Genomic DNA, 17,209 nt, shown 5'->3' with positions numbered 1-17,209 from the left:
AAGCATGAAAACAGAAAAATGAAACCTCACTTAATTTTTTAATGTATGTGGAAATGGGAGCAATTCACAATCAAGAACACCACAGTTTCCTCAAACACTTTTTTAGCACTCTAGAATTTATGGACTCCAGAATTGGTGACAATTCTGACATATTGTCATTAACAGCTAAGTTAAGGAAAGCAAATGTGTTTTCCTCCCTGGTAAAATAAAAATATTACAAACTATCGAGGAGAAAAAAGAAAAACTGTTCTCAAATCTTACACTGGTATATTTGTTTGCAAATATCCTAGCAAATTAGCTGGAACAGTCTAATTTCCATCTCTTCAATGCCTAGAACAAAGACTGATGGAACTAGGCAATCAAGAAGCATTTTTTTTATGATGCTGATTAAAACTGAAATAGTCATGAAATGCTGTTTCCTACAAGATGGAATGTATTTCAAGAGTCACACTAAATGTCCATATGCATTAATCAGGTGCCCTTGTTATGGTTTGTGTATGTCCTATAAAGCAGTATTTTCACTGGACAGTTTTTAAGCTCAAATTTATTATTTTTTATCTTTTATCACTGTTTACATAATATTATATGCATGCCCCTTCAGTTCCAACAATCACAAAAACAACCACAATGATGACACACACACTCATATTCACACATGTAATGATATACTGGCTGCAAAGAATGAGTTCACTTCTAGTGACATATGAACAATTGAGTATGATTAAAATTATTTAAGGAGCTATATGAAACTAATTTCTAGAAACATTTTTCTCAGATTCATGAAAAATAAGACGAATATTATAGGATCTCAATTTTTACTTATGCCAATTCTGAGAGAAAATCGCTAACTTTGTCAAGAAATGATGGGTGGCTAGGCAAGGTGGCACATGCCTAATAATCCCAGCAGTTTAGGCAGCTGAGACAGGAGGCTCACAAGTTCAAAGCCAGCCTTAGCAAAAGCGAGACACTAAGCAACTCAGTGAGACCCTGTCTCTAGATAAAATACAAAATAAGGCTGGGGCTGTGGCTCAGTGGTTGAGAGCCCCTGAGTTCAATCCCCAATACCCACCCACCCCAAAAAAGAAATGATGGGCAAATGATAAATTCACAAAGTGGTTGTTCTGGTTTGAATATGAGGTAACCCTGAAAGCTCGCACGTAGATAATGCAGGAATGTTCAAAGGTGGATTAATACAGTTGATAGAGTAATAATTTGAAATGACTATTGTGCTGCCTGATAACTATAGAAAGGCAGGTATGGCTAAAGAAAGTAGGCTACCCGGGTGTGCCTTTGGGGTTTATATTTTATCCCTGGTTCCCTATGCATTGTCTCTCTCTCTCTCTCTCTCTCTCTCTCTCTCTCTCTCTCTCTCTCTCTCTCTCTCTCTCTCTCTCTCTCTTCCCCCCATACCCGCTCCTTCACCACAGTCATAATCTGAGCAGCTTTCCTCAGCCTCACACTTTGCCATGATGTTCCCACTGACCTAGGGCCCAGAGCAATGGAATCAGCCAACCATGGGTTGAGATCTCTGAAACTGTGAACTCCAAATAAACTTTTCCTCCTCTGAATTGCCCTTATCAGGTATTTTGGTCACAGCAACAAAAAACTGAGTAATATAGTGGTAGAACAAGTAAATATTCCCAAGCCAAAAAAAAAAGAATGAATTTGGACATAAACTTTACACCCTTCATACAAATTAACTCTAAATGGAGGGTATGGAGGGTAGGCCTATTGGCTTTATCAATGAAATAGCTATATTAAAAATGCTTATCAGATATCACTAGGGAACTCCAAGTTGAAATGAAAATGACATACTACTTATGAAATACCACACTGTAATGTACTTATTACAATGGCCAGAATCTGAAGCACTGGCAACACCAAATCCCATCAAGCACGTAAAGCAACAGAACTCTAATTCATTACTGGAAGAAAGACAAAATGATAAGGCCCCTTTGGAAGATAGTTTGGCAATTTATTACAAAACTAAACATCCTTTTCCTGTATGATCCAGCAATTAAGCTCTTAGTACTTACCCAAAGAAGTTGAAAATTTATCTCCACACAAAAAACTATCCCTGGATCTTTATAGAGGCTTTAGTCATAATAGCCAAAACTTAGAAGCAATCAAAGTGTCCTTTAGTAGGTTAACTGATGAACTGGAGCACATCCAGAAAACAGAATAATATTCTATGTTAAAAAAAAAAAAGAACTACCATGCCATTTCAAGACTTGGAGAATGTCTAAATATACATTACTAAGTGAAAGAAGCCAATCTGAAAAGGCTACACATTATATAATTTCAACTATATGACAAACTGGAGAAGTCAAAATATGGAGATAATAAAAAGATCAGTGACTGTCAAAGGTTAGTAGAGAGGAAGTGATGAACAAGGGGACAGAGGATTTTTAGGGCAGTGAAACTACTCCGTATTATAGTAGTGCATTTTGGCTTCATGTCATTTTACATTTGCCAAACCCCATAGAAAATACATCCATAATGAACTCTGATGTAAACTATGGACACTCCTGTACTTTCCACTTGATTTTGCTGTGAACCTAAAATTTCTCTAAGAAACAAAGTCTATTATTTTAAAAGATGATGATAACATGCCCAAGATGAGAAGGCTCTTGACAGTAATATTTTCTTTACTGATTTCACAGAAATTATAGGTATTACACTAAAAATTTAACTCTTCATATATTCAAACCTCATTAAGACATACCAAATGTTATTATTTCATAAACTAATTTATTGGACTTTAAAACTTTAAATATTGAATATCCAACAAAGTCAATTTGAATAATTGAATCTAACATTAATAGATAGACATAATAATGGAAATGTGCTTTACTTCCTCTATAGTAAAAATTGAAGTAAAATGAAGCCAGACATAAAAGAAATTTCATCTATATAAGTATAAAGGCAGACAACCTCAGTCTATGCTGTTCAAAGTCAGGAGAGGGACTTCCCAGAGAGGGGTGTAATGATGGGAAGGGAACACAGAAGAAGTCTGAAGTTTGGGAGTTTGGTTCAGTGTTCTGGATGCGGTTGGGTGTGTTCTGAATTATGACCTGGAGGTTTTCAGCTTATTATGAAAATGCACTGAGCTGTAGACTCAACATGTGCATTTCTGTATGTAAGGTTTACTCCTTATAAAGTAAAAAAAAAAGGCAGTAAGCATGATTCGTTGTTTTATTAAGTGTTGATTAAAGCAAAGAGAAAATAGAGATAAAGGTATATAAAATTTCACACAATCCTCAGGTTAACATAAGAATAGACAGGAACATAAAGACGCCAAGAGGGCTTCAAGAAGGTGAAAAGAAAGCTCTTTTGAAATTATTTCCATGAAGGTCAGAATTTCTTGGCGTTACTCATGAACTAATATAAACCACAGGGTCATCTGTATAACCACCACAGCCAGCAAAGAAAAACATAAGATCTGGGGAAAAGTAGAGCTTCTTCAGTAGGATAAAGATTAAGTTAGAAATTAATTGCCTTGTTGAGAGACTTGCACTACAACCCCTTTATATATATTCATTTCTATTTGAATGATTATACAAAACAAACAGAGCTTATGACTTTTAACCAATCTTATCCCGAGAGTTCAGTTTTCATTGCTCTGTGAGTATAGACACGATCATGCACTGGTGCAAGTTTTCTCTGTTGAAGTGGATGAGATCGAAGACCTCCGGTTATAGAGGTCATTCATTTCTGTTCAGTCCATGAATAGATGAGTTTCCAAGGATATTCTGAACATGGGAAATGTGGTTCACTCTAGGACATTCCCTGAGCTCCCCTTCAAGCAACAGTTCCTACCTCCTTACCTGCCTGGTTACTGAACTCTAGGAAAAATTGATTAGTATGAGTTTTATGCCTTCTTCTTCCCATATCTCACCTTAAGGTTCTAATAATAAATGAACAGTTCTGACAGCCACTGCAAGAGAAAAGGGAAAGGGAAAACTAAAATGCCTATGTAGTCTTGAGAACAAATGAATGAAACCTTGAAGAAATAATAAGTTAATATTAGACCACAATAATACTGATGAAGGAGATTTATCACATTCTGAAATCTATGTTGAAAAATTTATGCAAATGGGCGCATATTTGAGAATTGTTTATGTGTGTCTGTTTGAAATTCTGTAAATATATTCAGAGGTTTATGCCTCTCAGGGGCAGGGAAAAAAAGTAATCATTACTATTACCATCCATTGATTATTCACTATATACAGGCATTGTGCTAAGCCCTTAAGGAAGAATTAGCTCATTAAATGCTTATGTAACACTATACAGCAGTTATGATTACTATTGCTTCCCAATGAAGGGAACACACAGGCTTGTAAAATCTAACTGACTGAACCAAAATGTCATGGCCTAAATGGAAGAGTCAGGATTTGCCTTCATGTCTATCTTTCCCAAGCTCATGCCATTGGCTACTTGTCACTGTCTTGGTTACTGAAGGATCACAAAGCAAGTGGAGAAATATTGGGAGAAGGAATAAAAGAGGAAAGAAAAAGAAGGTTAAGATATAAAGGATAATAAGGAAAAGAAGTGAGAAACGGAAGGGAATACAAAATACCAATGGCATAATTTAGACACATAATAAACATTGATAAATATTTGTTAAATGAACATGTTTGACATATTCATATAAATTCCATAAATATGCACTCATGATTTTTCTACAACAAAATGTGTTAATTGTTCACTTAGCTAGAGACAAAGGTAGTTCAAAAGCAAAGTTATTTTATAGTCATGGTTTTTAAACACACCCAAAAGACTAAGAAAGCAAAGTCCCCAAACTGTAATGATTTAACCATCAGCATTAACATGAATTTTTTCATTCATATCCCTCATTTTCAAACTAACTTTGTGATTAAACTTAATGTAATTATAAGAGTTAATAACATTAAAGAGAAAAATAATCAAGGCTCCATTTTAATTTTCAGGTAGATTCTTTCTGAAGTGAAATATCACCAGAAAATAATTACCCCTAATAACATGGGAGCTATTCCATTAAATACCTTTCTTCATTTCAAAGAAAAGGTATGTAATTTTTTAAGAAAACAGAGGAAATAATGAAAGAATGAGCCCCATTTGGTCTACTCTAGACTCATCACATGCCCATCTCAATGGTAATGCATTTTTCCATTTGCTTTGAAAGTGGAAAAACATTCACACATTCCTATATCCAAGAGGCTGGCACTGCTGGAAAAATACTTGCTGATTGGAGCCATAGCAGAGGCATCCTTTCCAAAGTCTGGCCTGTTTTCACTTCCACTATTGGACTTTCTATGCGATGCTTTTTAAGTCTGTATCTTTCTTAAGATGTTCAAGTCCTCAATCTCAGACTACCCATCTCATCAAACACTTACTTCATTGTAGGTCTATTGATGAAATATTCTCCATGTATTGTACAATTTGTCTATCTCTTTTTAAGTACTAAGTATTAATCATCTTAAACTTATAGGAACCCTGAATATATATATATATATATATATATATATATTCCTCCCCCAAGGTTACACACACACACACACACACACACACACACACACACACAGTACATATACTATTATCACTATTATTTTCATCAGAGATGAGGAAATAAAGATTTAGGGAGATTTGTTTCCTTGGCCAAGATCATGATATAGTAAGTAGTAAAACTGCATTCAAACTCTGAATATAAAGCCTGTGTTTCTGATCACTGTGAAAAGTACAAGCCATTACATGCACACTCATTCAGAAATTTTTCCCATCACCTCAGATCCTCTCAGCTCCTTCATCTGTTTCCTCATTCTTTTTTTTCAGTATAATTGATTTATTCTTTTTAAATATATGACAGAGGAATACATTGCAATTCTTGTTTCACATATAGAGCACAGTTTTTCATATCTTTGTATATAAAATATGCTCACACCAATTCATGTCTTATACATGTACTTTTTTTTGCAATTCTTATTACACATATATACCACAATTTTTCATATCTCTGTTTGTATATAAAGTATGTTGACACCCAATTCGTGTCTTCATACATGTACTTTGTATAATAATGTCCATCACATTCCACCATCCTTGCTAAACCCCTGCCCCCTTCCTTTCCCTCCCACCCCTCTGCCCTATCTAGAATTCATCTATTCTTCCCATGTTCCCCCTCCCTACCCCCTATGAGTCAGCTTCCTTATATTAGAGAAAACATTCGACATTTTTTGGGGGGGGAATTAGCTAACTTCACTTAGCATTATCTTCTCCAACACTATCCATTTACCTGCAAATGCCATGATTTTATTCTCTTTTATTACTGAGCAAAATTCCATTGTGATATATGCCACATTATTTTATCCATTCATTCACTGAAGGGTCCTCATCCTTCACTCAAGGCTCACCACAGCATCTCTATTTAGACCCATGGTTCAGCCCTCAGTCCTTAATACTGCAATCATGGCATCCTATCTGTCTCTGGGATTTTCTTATCATTTATTCCTCTGTTTTTAGTATATTATGAAGATCATAAATAATAAGAATAAATGATGGGTAAAAGAAATCCAACCTAATGGATGAAATTGAGCAATTCCAAAAAAACAACCAGAATATATCCACTGATTTGTTTCAAGCTTTTCTTTAAGGCTGGGAAATCTTGGCATGTGTCTCTATTTTAAGGAAGGAAATGATAAAATAGTAAACTTCATCCTTCATGACTATGAAAGATATTAGACTTTAATTCCCTTATAGTCTATCACCCTACTCAGTTAGAAAACAGAAGCAGAAGTATAATTCCACTCCTAACTTTCATGATGACTTAATTTATAAGTTCAATACTTTATAACCAACTTGAAGTTCTTAATCAAAAACTAAAAAACTACTTAATTTCAAATCAGACTTCTTATTTATCTTTATGTATTCATTATTAATATATACTCTGTTAACTTTTCTTAAATTTATAAATATTTCCAGGAAATACATGTAAGCTCTTAGCTTTGAAAAATTAATTATATAAAATACCTTCAAATTATCGTTGACTTCCTTCATTCTCCTGCCTTCAATCTCACTCCCTCCCATCTTTCAATTACTGCCATAGTTATTTTTCTAAAACACTTTCTCATCACCTACTTAGCACTTCATCATCCTGCTCAAAAAGCCTCCCTGGTTTCTTTTTGCTGGTTGTGTCACATTCAAACAACAGAGCTTGGCAAGACTTCAAATGGGCCCAAGCTTACCTTCCTAGCTCATCTTCCAGCATGCACCCCTCTCCCCTCATCTCTACAACCTATTATCATGCATTCTTCCATTATGGAAGCTTTACTTTCTTGTGCTGTGTGTGTTCTTCCCTGTCTTTCAATGATTATTAAACTGCTTTGTCTGCCAAGAATTTCTTATCCTCATCTCACCCACCTGATGAAATGTTACTTTCCATTTGTAACTCAAATCAGATATCATTTACTCTCTGTGTTGTATTCTTTATACCTCTTTTATATTGTTTCCTAAATCTCAGCATTCTGTTGTTTGTGAACATCCATGTCTCTATCATATCACTAATCACTTGAATTATTGTTAGTGAAATGTTTCTGTACCTCTCTGTTAAGCTATGAAATTTGACAATTCACAGGTCCACATTTTAATAATCTTTGTGCTCTTGATGCTTAGCTCAGAGCTCTTTCATTAGGTTCTTTATAAGATTCCCAATAAAATGTATGTGGGATAAATGATTCATAAGAGATAAAAGTGAACATAAACAGGAAAGACAACAATACAAAAATTGATAGACATATACGCTTTTAAAATATGCCTTCACCTTATAAAAATAATCTTTATCATAAAAGGGAATATGTAGACAATTTAGAGCTGGAAGAGAGCTCTAAGCTCAGATTCAATCATTTTATATAATGCTTCTTTTTAAAAGATGAAGCTGAGAGGTTGGGATGGGCTCACACCACAGGAAGAGGGTGGCAGAGCTAGGAAGTCCAGGATCCCAGTACCCAGTCAAAGTGCTGTGCCACAGTACAACATATCATTTGTAGGTTTTAATTAAACACAAAACAAAAATATGTTTGGCTTCCTTGTTTCTTCAATAAGCATCTGAAAATACACTTATTTCAAATAATTTCCTTAGAATATATTCCTAGAATTAAGAAAATAAAGATTTAATATGCTATGATCAAATGATCATTGAAAAAAAATCACACTAATGCTTACTCTTACCAAGCATATTTGGAATACCCAGGATAATCACCTTTTAATAATTACATTTTATTATTACTACTATTTTTATACTCAAGTCCCATTTATTATAGTAAGATGCCATAACAAAGAGTTAGCACCACCATATGTATTAGAAACACTGTATTATACCTTGCACATGCCTGCTCACCCTTGGAATCTGGAATTCAACTGATAATTAGCATTAAATACCAGCTATCACCTGTTTTATCATTGATGATTGAATAAGACACCTATTGTTCTCTCTGTTAATTAATATCTAGTGATTAAATTTGAAGGCTGGGTGTCAGGCATCTGTGCTCTTGGCTAACTCCAAGGTAATGAACATGTTTCCCTGTTAGTTGATTGTTTCTTAATCTTTAAAAAATGTTTTTATTAGTGTATTATAGTTATACATAACAGTGGGTTCATTTTGACAATAGTTGTGCATTCAGGGAATATAATTTGCTCCATTTCTGTCCCCAGTACTTCCTCTTGCACTCTCCTCCTGCTTCCCCCTGCTCCCATTCCTCTCCTCTATTGACTGGCTTTTAAAAATTGTTGCTTTATAAGATGTATATAAAGACAGAATGCCCTCTACAATGAAAATTATTATTAAGTCTTTGCAAATTTGATATATGGAAAACTGTTTCTTTGCTGATTAATTGGTTTTTCTTTGATTATTCATGAGGCTTAACCTTTTCATATATTTATTAACATTTATAAGTTTTGACAATTGGTACCTTGGAGATGTCATAATTTATATCAATCTATGCATCTGCTTCATATTTGATATAGTAATTATTTGACATGCCTTCAATACATCATCCCTACTTTGTTTTAAAACTATGCTTATGATAATTTTAATACTCGTTTAGCACCTCAATATTTTACTAATTTTAAGCTTATCCATTTAAATCAGATAAACTTTCCTACCTTTTTTCTTTTTGTTTTTTAACTAAACCTAAAATAAACTCCATCTTATGTGAAGAAATTGTCTCAGTTTCACTGAATTAAATAATAGAAAAAAAATGTCCTTTGTCACTTTTTTTCTTTTTTATTTGTTGTTTTTAGATATACATGACATTAGGATATATTTTTACATATTATACATATATGGGTGCAACCCATTACAATTTTGATACATTCTTGTGGTTGAACAAAATGTGAAGTTACACTGGTCATATATTCATATCAGAGCATGGGAAAGTTATGTCTGATTCCTTCTACTATCTTTCCTATTCCCCTCCCCTGTCCCTTCCCTTCATTCCCCTTTGTCTAATACAATGAACTTCTGTACTTCCCCTCCCTAGATTTTCTCACTATCTCTTTTTTCTTGGGTCATGGAAACTTGACCACTAATCCACATCCCTAGCCCTATTCTGTATTGTATTTAGAGATAGGGTCTCACTGAGTTGCTTAGTACCTCACTTTTGCTGAGGTTGGCTTTGTACTCATGATCCTCCTGTCTCAGCCTTCTGAGCCGCTGGGAATATAGGAGTACACCACTGGGCCCAGCTTTTCCCACTTACTTCTAAAGCTATAACATGATAAATTCATATGTAGATGCATATGCATGTGTAAAATTATTTAGTGTCATTATATACTTTGGGCTATTTCTGTTGTTGGGTGTTGTGTGTGTGTGTGTGTGTGTGTGTGTGTGTGTATGTGCGCGCGCGCGCGCTGGGGATTGAACTCAGGGCCTCATGCATGCAAGGAAAGCACTCTACCAAATGAGCTATACCCCCAACCCTCTGGTTTAATTTTTATGTCTATTCTGGTACTAGTTAAATACTAGATTGATTGTTATAATTATTATAACTTAACATGTTGCTTAAATGTAAATGTTTGGAAGGAATAGTGTTTTCTTCAAATTCATCTTTTTATGCACTTATTCTCATCATTAAAATTTAAAATAATATTTATCTAAAATTCCAGAACATACTCCTTTTTAATTTTTTTTAATTGCACTAAGCACAAATACAAATTTACTCAGAAAGGATTAACATTTTTTATATAATTAGCTCTGCATCCATCAACAAGGACTCTCCATTTTTCAAATGTGTTGCACATCTGTCAACAAAGCTGTCTTCATATAGGTCTTTCATATATTTCATTCAATTTGTTGCAAAATACTTTAAATATTTTCTGCAAAGGAAACAGAGCTCAATTACATATAATTTAAGTCAATGACTTCTTACTGGTACATAGAAAGTTCTGAATATTTTCATATTAATTTTAATATGGATTGGATTATCTTTCTAAAATAAGTAATTTTATTTTTTTTTAATTTATTATCCTTAGAGCAGATTATTTGAATATAGTAATGATACTAATTTTACTTTTTAGTGGTAATTTTTGTTATTTTTGTTTCATGCTTTATTATATTGGTTAAAATATATAGAATATTAATAATAGGGTTATAGTTCTAATCCATCTATTTAATAGAAACAGCTATAAGTATATAATTATAGATGCAGTTATACTTTATCATATTAAACTTTTATTCCCTTCCTAGTTTGTTTTGTACTTATAATAGAAATGAGGGTTATATTTTAATCAAATGACTTTAAATCATATTATGAAATGCTAATTATCTTATTTGACCTATTAGCATGGTTGTAGTACATTTCCCAATATGAAGCTATACTATTTCTTTAGATAGCTTAAGTGTATTTTATGCAAATATATTTCCTTGAGAATCAGACTAAAGTGTTCAGAGGATTCTCAAAATTGTATAACTCAACATTTTGAGCTAAGTTTTTAAAATCAAAAAGGTTTCTTAAGAAACAAAAAAAGCAAATGTTGATAAATGCCATCTTTGTACCAGTCCCTGAGGTCTAGAAGATTGAGCATTGAAATGGTGGGACAGTAAGATTTAGGGGCTACCTCACCTCACTTGGTGTCAGGAAATTCAATGCATGTGAGGCTGACCTCACATACCCACAAAGCTGATTGCTTTCTGGTGTTCTCACAGATACTCTGATTCTTAAGGGGGTTTTCATTAATCTTGTGAAGCTCATAGAGCCTCTGACCCTCCTTGCTTATGGTAGGTAGGTACCAGTCCTCTTTGTTTTCCACCTCTCTGCTCCATCTGTTATAACTTTCCCCATAAATTGCTTAGAGAAACTTCCAAAATAGCCTCTTCATCCTCAAGGCAGGACTCATGACAACCAAATTTGTACTACTTGCTCCTGAACACTGATAATTTGGAGCAGAACTGATACCCAACCAAAGTTTATTAATGAGATTCAAGCTCCCACATAGTTGGAATTGAGAGTTTGAAAAAAGTGCTTAGTGTCAGCAGGTGTCCTGAACCAAGAATGGCTAAATTCTAGCAGTGTAGGATGGATCTATGCGCCACCAGAGAGCTAAAAGTAGAGAGAATCAGTACAAAGAGAACCAGATGGTGCAGAGACACATACAGAAAGATGTTTGAGTTTCTGTCAGGTTTACCTTTCCTAGAACCAGTTCTTTTCTTAGACCCTTTTATATTCTGCTATGGTTTTTCTTGACACGTGCTCATAAATTCTATCAGCATAATTAAGCAAGCTTAAATTGCTTTTTGTTACCTGAAATCAAACAAACCAAATTAATATGCCATTAGGCTTGACTCACTCCTGACATGAGCTCAACTATAGGTAAAAGGAATGGAGAGATATCTCAGGAATTCTGCCCAACACTTTTTCTTTATGATAAATAAGGTTTTCGTAGCAACAGAAGAATCTTTGATTCCGTACAAGATGTACAGTATTAATAATTTATTGCCTTGGAGTAAGGAGTTGACATAGTTGCTTAAGTTCCTAAAAAAAAAAAAAAATCTGATCTCCTTTTCTTTATGTTTTTCTTTTGATAGGTCTTAGGATTTAAAAAATTTATAGAAATAGCATTTTGTTCAAATAGTAGCAATAAAAGTAATCCTAAAAAGTCAAGTCGTTGTTTTCCTTTGGCTTCCCAAGTAGAGAAGAGAGGTTGAGAAAACTTGTAAGGAAAACGCGAGTGATTCTAAGCCTGTCATGATTCTGAATGTGCTTGCAATACAGATTCAGGAGATGGGAAAGTAAAATTTTCCAGCAATGATAAAAAACAGTTTGAGTATTAAAAATCAATCAAACCTCCATTGTAGCTTATGTTTTTGTTGCCAAAAGTAACTTAAGTCTTTTAGTTTAGTAATCTGACTAAATATTTCACCTTTAGTAATTTCTGAGAGACAAATTTAGAACTGAAATACTAATGTTTTATCATTATAGTTCTCTTATGCTCTTCACATTGTCAAACAATACTCTGGAAGAAACATAATTTTTTAAACTGAGTGTCTTGAAACCACTGCTTAAGTAGGCATACCACATCCCTGTTTACAATCTCAGCAAGACTAAATTTTAAACATGATTCCCTTTTACACCAATGGCCTGTGCAGCATTCAGCAGCTTGTACTGCTTTATCTCCTGCTCTTATAAACTAGAAGTCTTCCTCGAAACATGACATAGTTTTACTATCTTGACTAGAAGGGACCACAAAAAGCGATATATGTCCATATTAATGTCAAAAAGAAACAGTTTAAAGCCCTCATGTTCATGTGAAATAATTTAACATCATCCACACAGAAATAGCACTTCAGCACAGTCACTATTCAATATTTAACTGGGCACTGCTAAATAATTTCATGCGATGGGTTAAGTTTTTTTTTTTTTTCTTTTGAGAGAACATCATGTAGCTCACTGATCCTGATAGGAACTGGAAGCCACATTGTACAACACTGGAAGTAGCCCTGAGAAGCCCATTGTTTGACAACTGATAACAGTATGCTAAGCTCTTTCCAGTGTATAGTATATTTTTTGTATTATGTATGGTAAGCAGCGCTGGGTCTAGCTGAGCACATCTGTGCTCTTCAGGAAATTAAAACTGGTCCTGAGGAATACGTGGTGTGGCCAAAAGCCCCTGCATTTCCAATCTTTAGGAAATAGGCTGGCTGTCCCCCAGATGAGAACAATTGTTGTCACCAACACAACCAACTCCATAATGATCCAGTGAACAATGCAACATAGTTGTTTGCTAGATTTCCAAAAACAAATTACAAACATCTACTTACAATACAATTCCTGCAAAAAGCAATGATATGTAAGTCTGTGGGACAGAAGTAAGTTCCTTATACAGCTGCTGGGACCCTTCAAGGTAACACCAAGACCAGAGAGTAAAACTGAGAAGTGTATTGGCCAGGGTTACGCCAATCCCTTCAACCCAGCAGCTCTTACTTCAACTGATCAAAATGTCAGATTTATGAGTAGGAAGTTAATTTTTTTTAAAAAAAGAGTATAAGGAAGATGTTCTTCATTTATTCTTCTCAGAGTACGGTTCATCCCACATCATCAGAGTGCAAAAGAGTTACAAATCTAGAGCAAGAAAAGGTCTTCCTCCTCCTTGAAAACACCTTTAATGAAGTAGCTTTGGTTTTCCAAACATTACATTTCTTAGTTTTGATTGTGGGTACAGGTGCAAAATAGCTGAAGAGAAGGTTTTGACTTTTGCTGTATGATTTTGTTAAATAGAATTGCTCACTTGACTGTCAAAACCCCATATGATACTTTTTCTTGTAGAAATAATTTCCAAGAAATTTTATTCTCTTTTGAAAAACAGACTTGTTCTTATCACATAATTTTCATTGCCGGTCCCTTTGTGCTTTGACTGCGTAGAAAGCTCAGAACTAATACAGGCCCTTATTTGGGTTACAATATTCATTTCTTCCTCCTGTAATAGTTTTGATGATGGTATATTCCTATTCTCTTTTATTTTTAAACAGGCAAAATATTAATGATGAATGAACATTAATAGATAAACCAATAATGAAATAAAACAATGATGAACATCCTGAAAATTGAGGAAAATCAAGAGAATTATATAGTCCATGATAATTTGCCTATGTTCAGGCCTCTCTCCCTTTATCATCAGCTATTGGAATACAGGCAAATCTAAAGCCTTGCAAAATAAATCTCTAAGGAGCTCAAAGAAATTCAAGTTCATACAGTAAAATTCAAGTATTTTCCATGACTCTTCTCCATAGCGTACTTAATATTGCATCAGACAGAGTACTGTTGTACTTCAGTGGGTTCCTATTATTTTTCAGATAAGAGCAAACATTAGGAATTGCCTAAAAGACCTCACATGGTCTCATATCACTCTGTCTATGGCTCCACCTTAGACATGAAGCTCCTTAAGATTTCACCTGTTTATAACTCCCTAGATCAGAGAAATTTCCCTCACTATAAATACTAATTCCAGCACCTCTCCCTTTGCAGCATTCATTGTCGGTAATATAATTATAGTTTGGGGGTATTTACTTGACTGGTTATCTAAGTTCACAAAAAAAAAACTCTAAATCCCCATGACTCACCAGTAATATATGTTTAGCACCTATCATATTGCTGAGCAAAGCATATGTGCTCAATTAAACATCTTGACTGAATTAATGAAGTGTTATATTTGCTTCTCTGTCCATAGTGGATTGAAAGAAAGCAGATTATGGAAGGAATCATGCCTAAAGGCAAGAACAGCAGCCAAACTCTGATAATCTAGCAGGGGAAATAAAACCTGTGCAAAGTGGACAGGAGAACTCAGAGATCATTGGTGTCTAGAGGCAAATTCTGTTAATAGCCATTAGACATGCAGACATTCTTTAATAGTCCATAATAGCACAATTATATTATAGTATGGTGTAATAATTGGAGTCATCAAGGAAGGGTTAGGTTTTGATCTATGGTTAAGATAAAAGGGAAATTAGTAATTCACCTTTAAAATGCTTTCATCAGTGCTTCTTGAAAAGATTTCCCTTTCTGAAGGTGAGCCTCACTAATTGAGAAAATTTCCTCATTTGCATTCAACTTCCTACTTCCTAACACTAATGGATAAATGAAGTGTTCCCAACCTCACATTAGTGTAAATAACTTTACACTGTAACAATCCTCTTGCTCAGTTTGATAACTGCATGAAAATTATTTTCAAACGTTTTCCTTAGTGTTTATATTAACCAAAGAATTAATGCCATGTAATGATTCTCAAATATTTCTGCTAGAAAGGAGAATATTCTGTGTTGAATGGAAACCAAATTCTGCCTTATGTTGCCTGAGAAAAATCAAAATAAGAAGTTTCCACTTGAATTCTAAATTGAAGATGACCTTGTGCTGTTTTGAGAAAGGCTGGCAGCGGAGGTCACTGGAGTGCATTGTGATGGACAGTGCCGCGCTGTGCGTGACTTGGAGGCATGTCCATTGTGCGGATTACAGCCAAACTGAAAGAATTAGACAGCTCAGAGCATTCTATCATTTCATTTGAAAATAATGGTCAAAGTCATGGGCATAAACCATTACAACTCTCATGAAAGAACAGCAGCATTCAATAATTCCATCACTTCAGACAGGGTAGTTTGGCTCTTCTCTACCTAATACTATGAAACCAGGACATTCTATAACAGCTTCTTGTGACAGTTCAGAAGCAAGATTTCTTCTTCTACAGTAGAAAAATCCTATCTACACAGCATTGTATGCAGCTCTTTGCTTCTAACTGACTAAATCATTGAGAGAAACACAAGGAAAGAAAAGAAGTCACAGAAACTCAACACTCTTAAGAATATAAATATAGAGCCACTCCAGATCATCCATTTTCTTCAAGTCAATTTACTGTTTAAAAACCTTAAAATGAGTTTCAAAACAAAACGTCTATAATCTTTTCTCTAATAATGGCACGAACAAAACATTTTCAAATAAATCTAATCTGTCGTCAATGGTTTTGAATGAGCCTTCTAAGTTGTTTCTGAAATAGCAATATTTAAGTAGAATATTTTGATTGATAGAGGCTTATTTTTAACTTTTGCTTCTTTCAGAAGCAGATTAATGGTAACATAAAAAATATGTTGAGATTTAAAAGCAGGTGGAAAAACTCACACTTCTGATTAAAAAGGAGAACTGTTTCTAATCCTGTGCTTTCCACTCTGCCTGAGTATCTTCTATATATAGGGGGGACAAAAACATCCTGTCACTTCTAAAGCATTTAGAGACCACACAAAAAAAGTTGCAACTTACCATTAAAATTTACAGCCCTGATATAACCAAGTAGCTCCTTCCCATCAACGGTGCTCATCCGTGGGCAAAGGCCAATGTATCCAGGACAGAGATCTTTGTGCATATTGTGCAGGGCATAAGCCATGGAATACACTGCATCGATTACAAATTGGACTTTCCCTTCCTGTTCATAAGATGAATCCCGAGCAATTCGCTCTAGTCCTGCAAAATAAAAGGAAAAACCATCACTTGACATTGACAGATTTCAATAAAAGATGGCATTAGCACAAACATTTCCATCGTTGGAGGTACTTAGTATATTTACCAAAATACAAACCATTAGATTTTACTTCTGATTAATTCTACATTATTGAGTTTTGTTTGTTTTGTTTTGTTTCAGTGGCTAGAGATCAAATCCAGGGACCTGCAAATGCTAAACAAGCACTCTACCATGGAGTTGTATCCCCAGCCTCCCAGCCAGGTGGTTTGTTTTGTTTTATTGGTTTTAGTGCCAGGGATTAAACCCAATGGCCCTTAACCACTGAACCAAATCCCCAGTACTTTTTATTTTGAGACAGGGTCTCCCTAAGTTGCAAAGGCTGACTTTGAAATTTGCAGTCCACCTGCCTTCTGCCTCCCAAACCACTGGGATTATATATAGGTGGGCACCACTACACCCGGCATCCCATTTAGGTTTTTAAATTGGGTATTGAATTTGTTTCTTTAGAAAGAGTGGAAGTTATTGCATTAGTAACAAAATAATAAAATATAGAGAAGTATAGTTTCATTATCTGTATTTCCACCTTATTAAATTCCATTATATCGTACATTGTAGTAATTATATAACATTTTGATAGTGACTAGATCTTTTAAGTAAAAGGTAGAGAATGTCATCTCTCTGAGCTCCAAGAGCATCATATTTGATTAGCGGCTAAAACTAAGTAACTAAGTTCTTGGAG

General features: G+C 34.5%; 1 protein-coding gene across 2 annotated transcripts in view; it reads right to left on the bottom strand.

Moving 5' to 3' along the window:
* Positions 1-17,209, bottom strand: part of GRM8 (glutamate metabotropic receptor 8) — a 765,391-nt gene that overhangs the window by 263,039 nt on the left and 485,143 nt on the right. For both annotated transcript variants that reach the window (XM_081288466.1, XM_081288467.1), the window contains one exon: positions 16,272-16,472. In XM_081288466.1, coding sequence (XP_081144592.1) covers positions 16,272-16,472 — 201 coding nt within the window. The remainder of the gene's footprint in view (positions 1-16,271; positions 16,473-17,209) is intronic.

Source organism: Spermophilus citellus, assembly GCF_964194105.1.
Source record: "Spermophilus citellus genome assembly, chromosome: 3".
NCBI lineage: Eukaryota > Metazoa > Chordata > Mammalia > Rodentia > Sciuridae > Spermophilus > Spermophilus citellus.
This window is presented reverse-complemented; position numbering and strand designations above follow the sequence as displayed.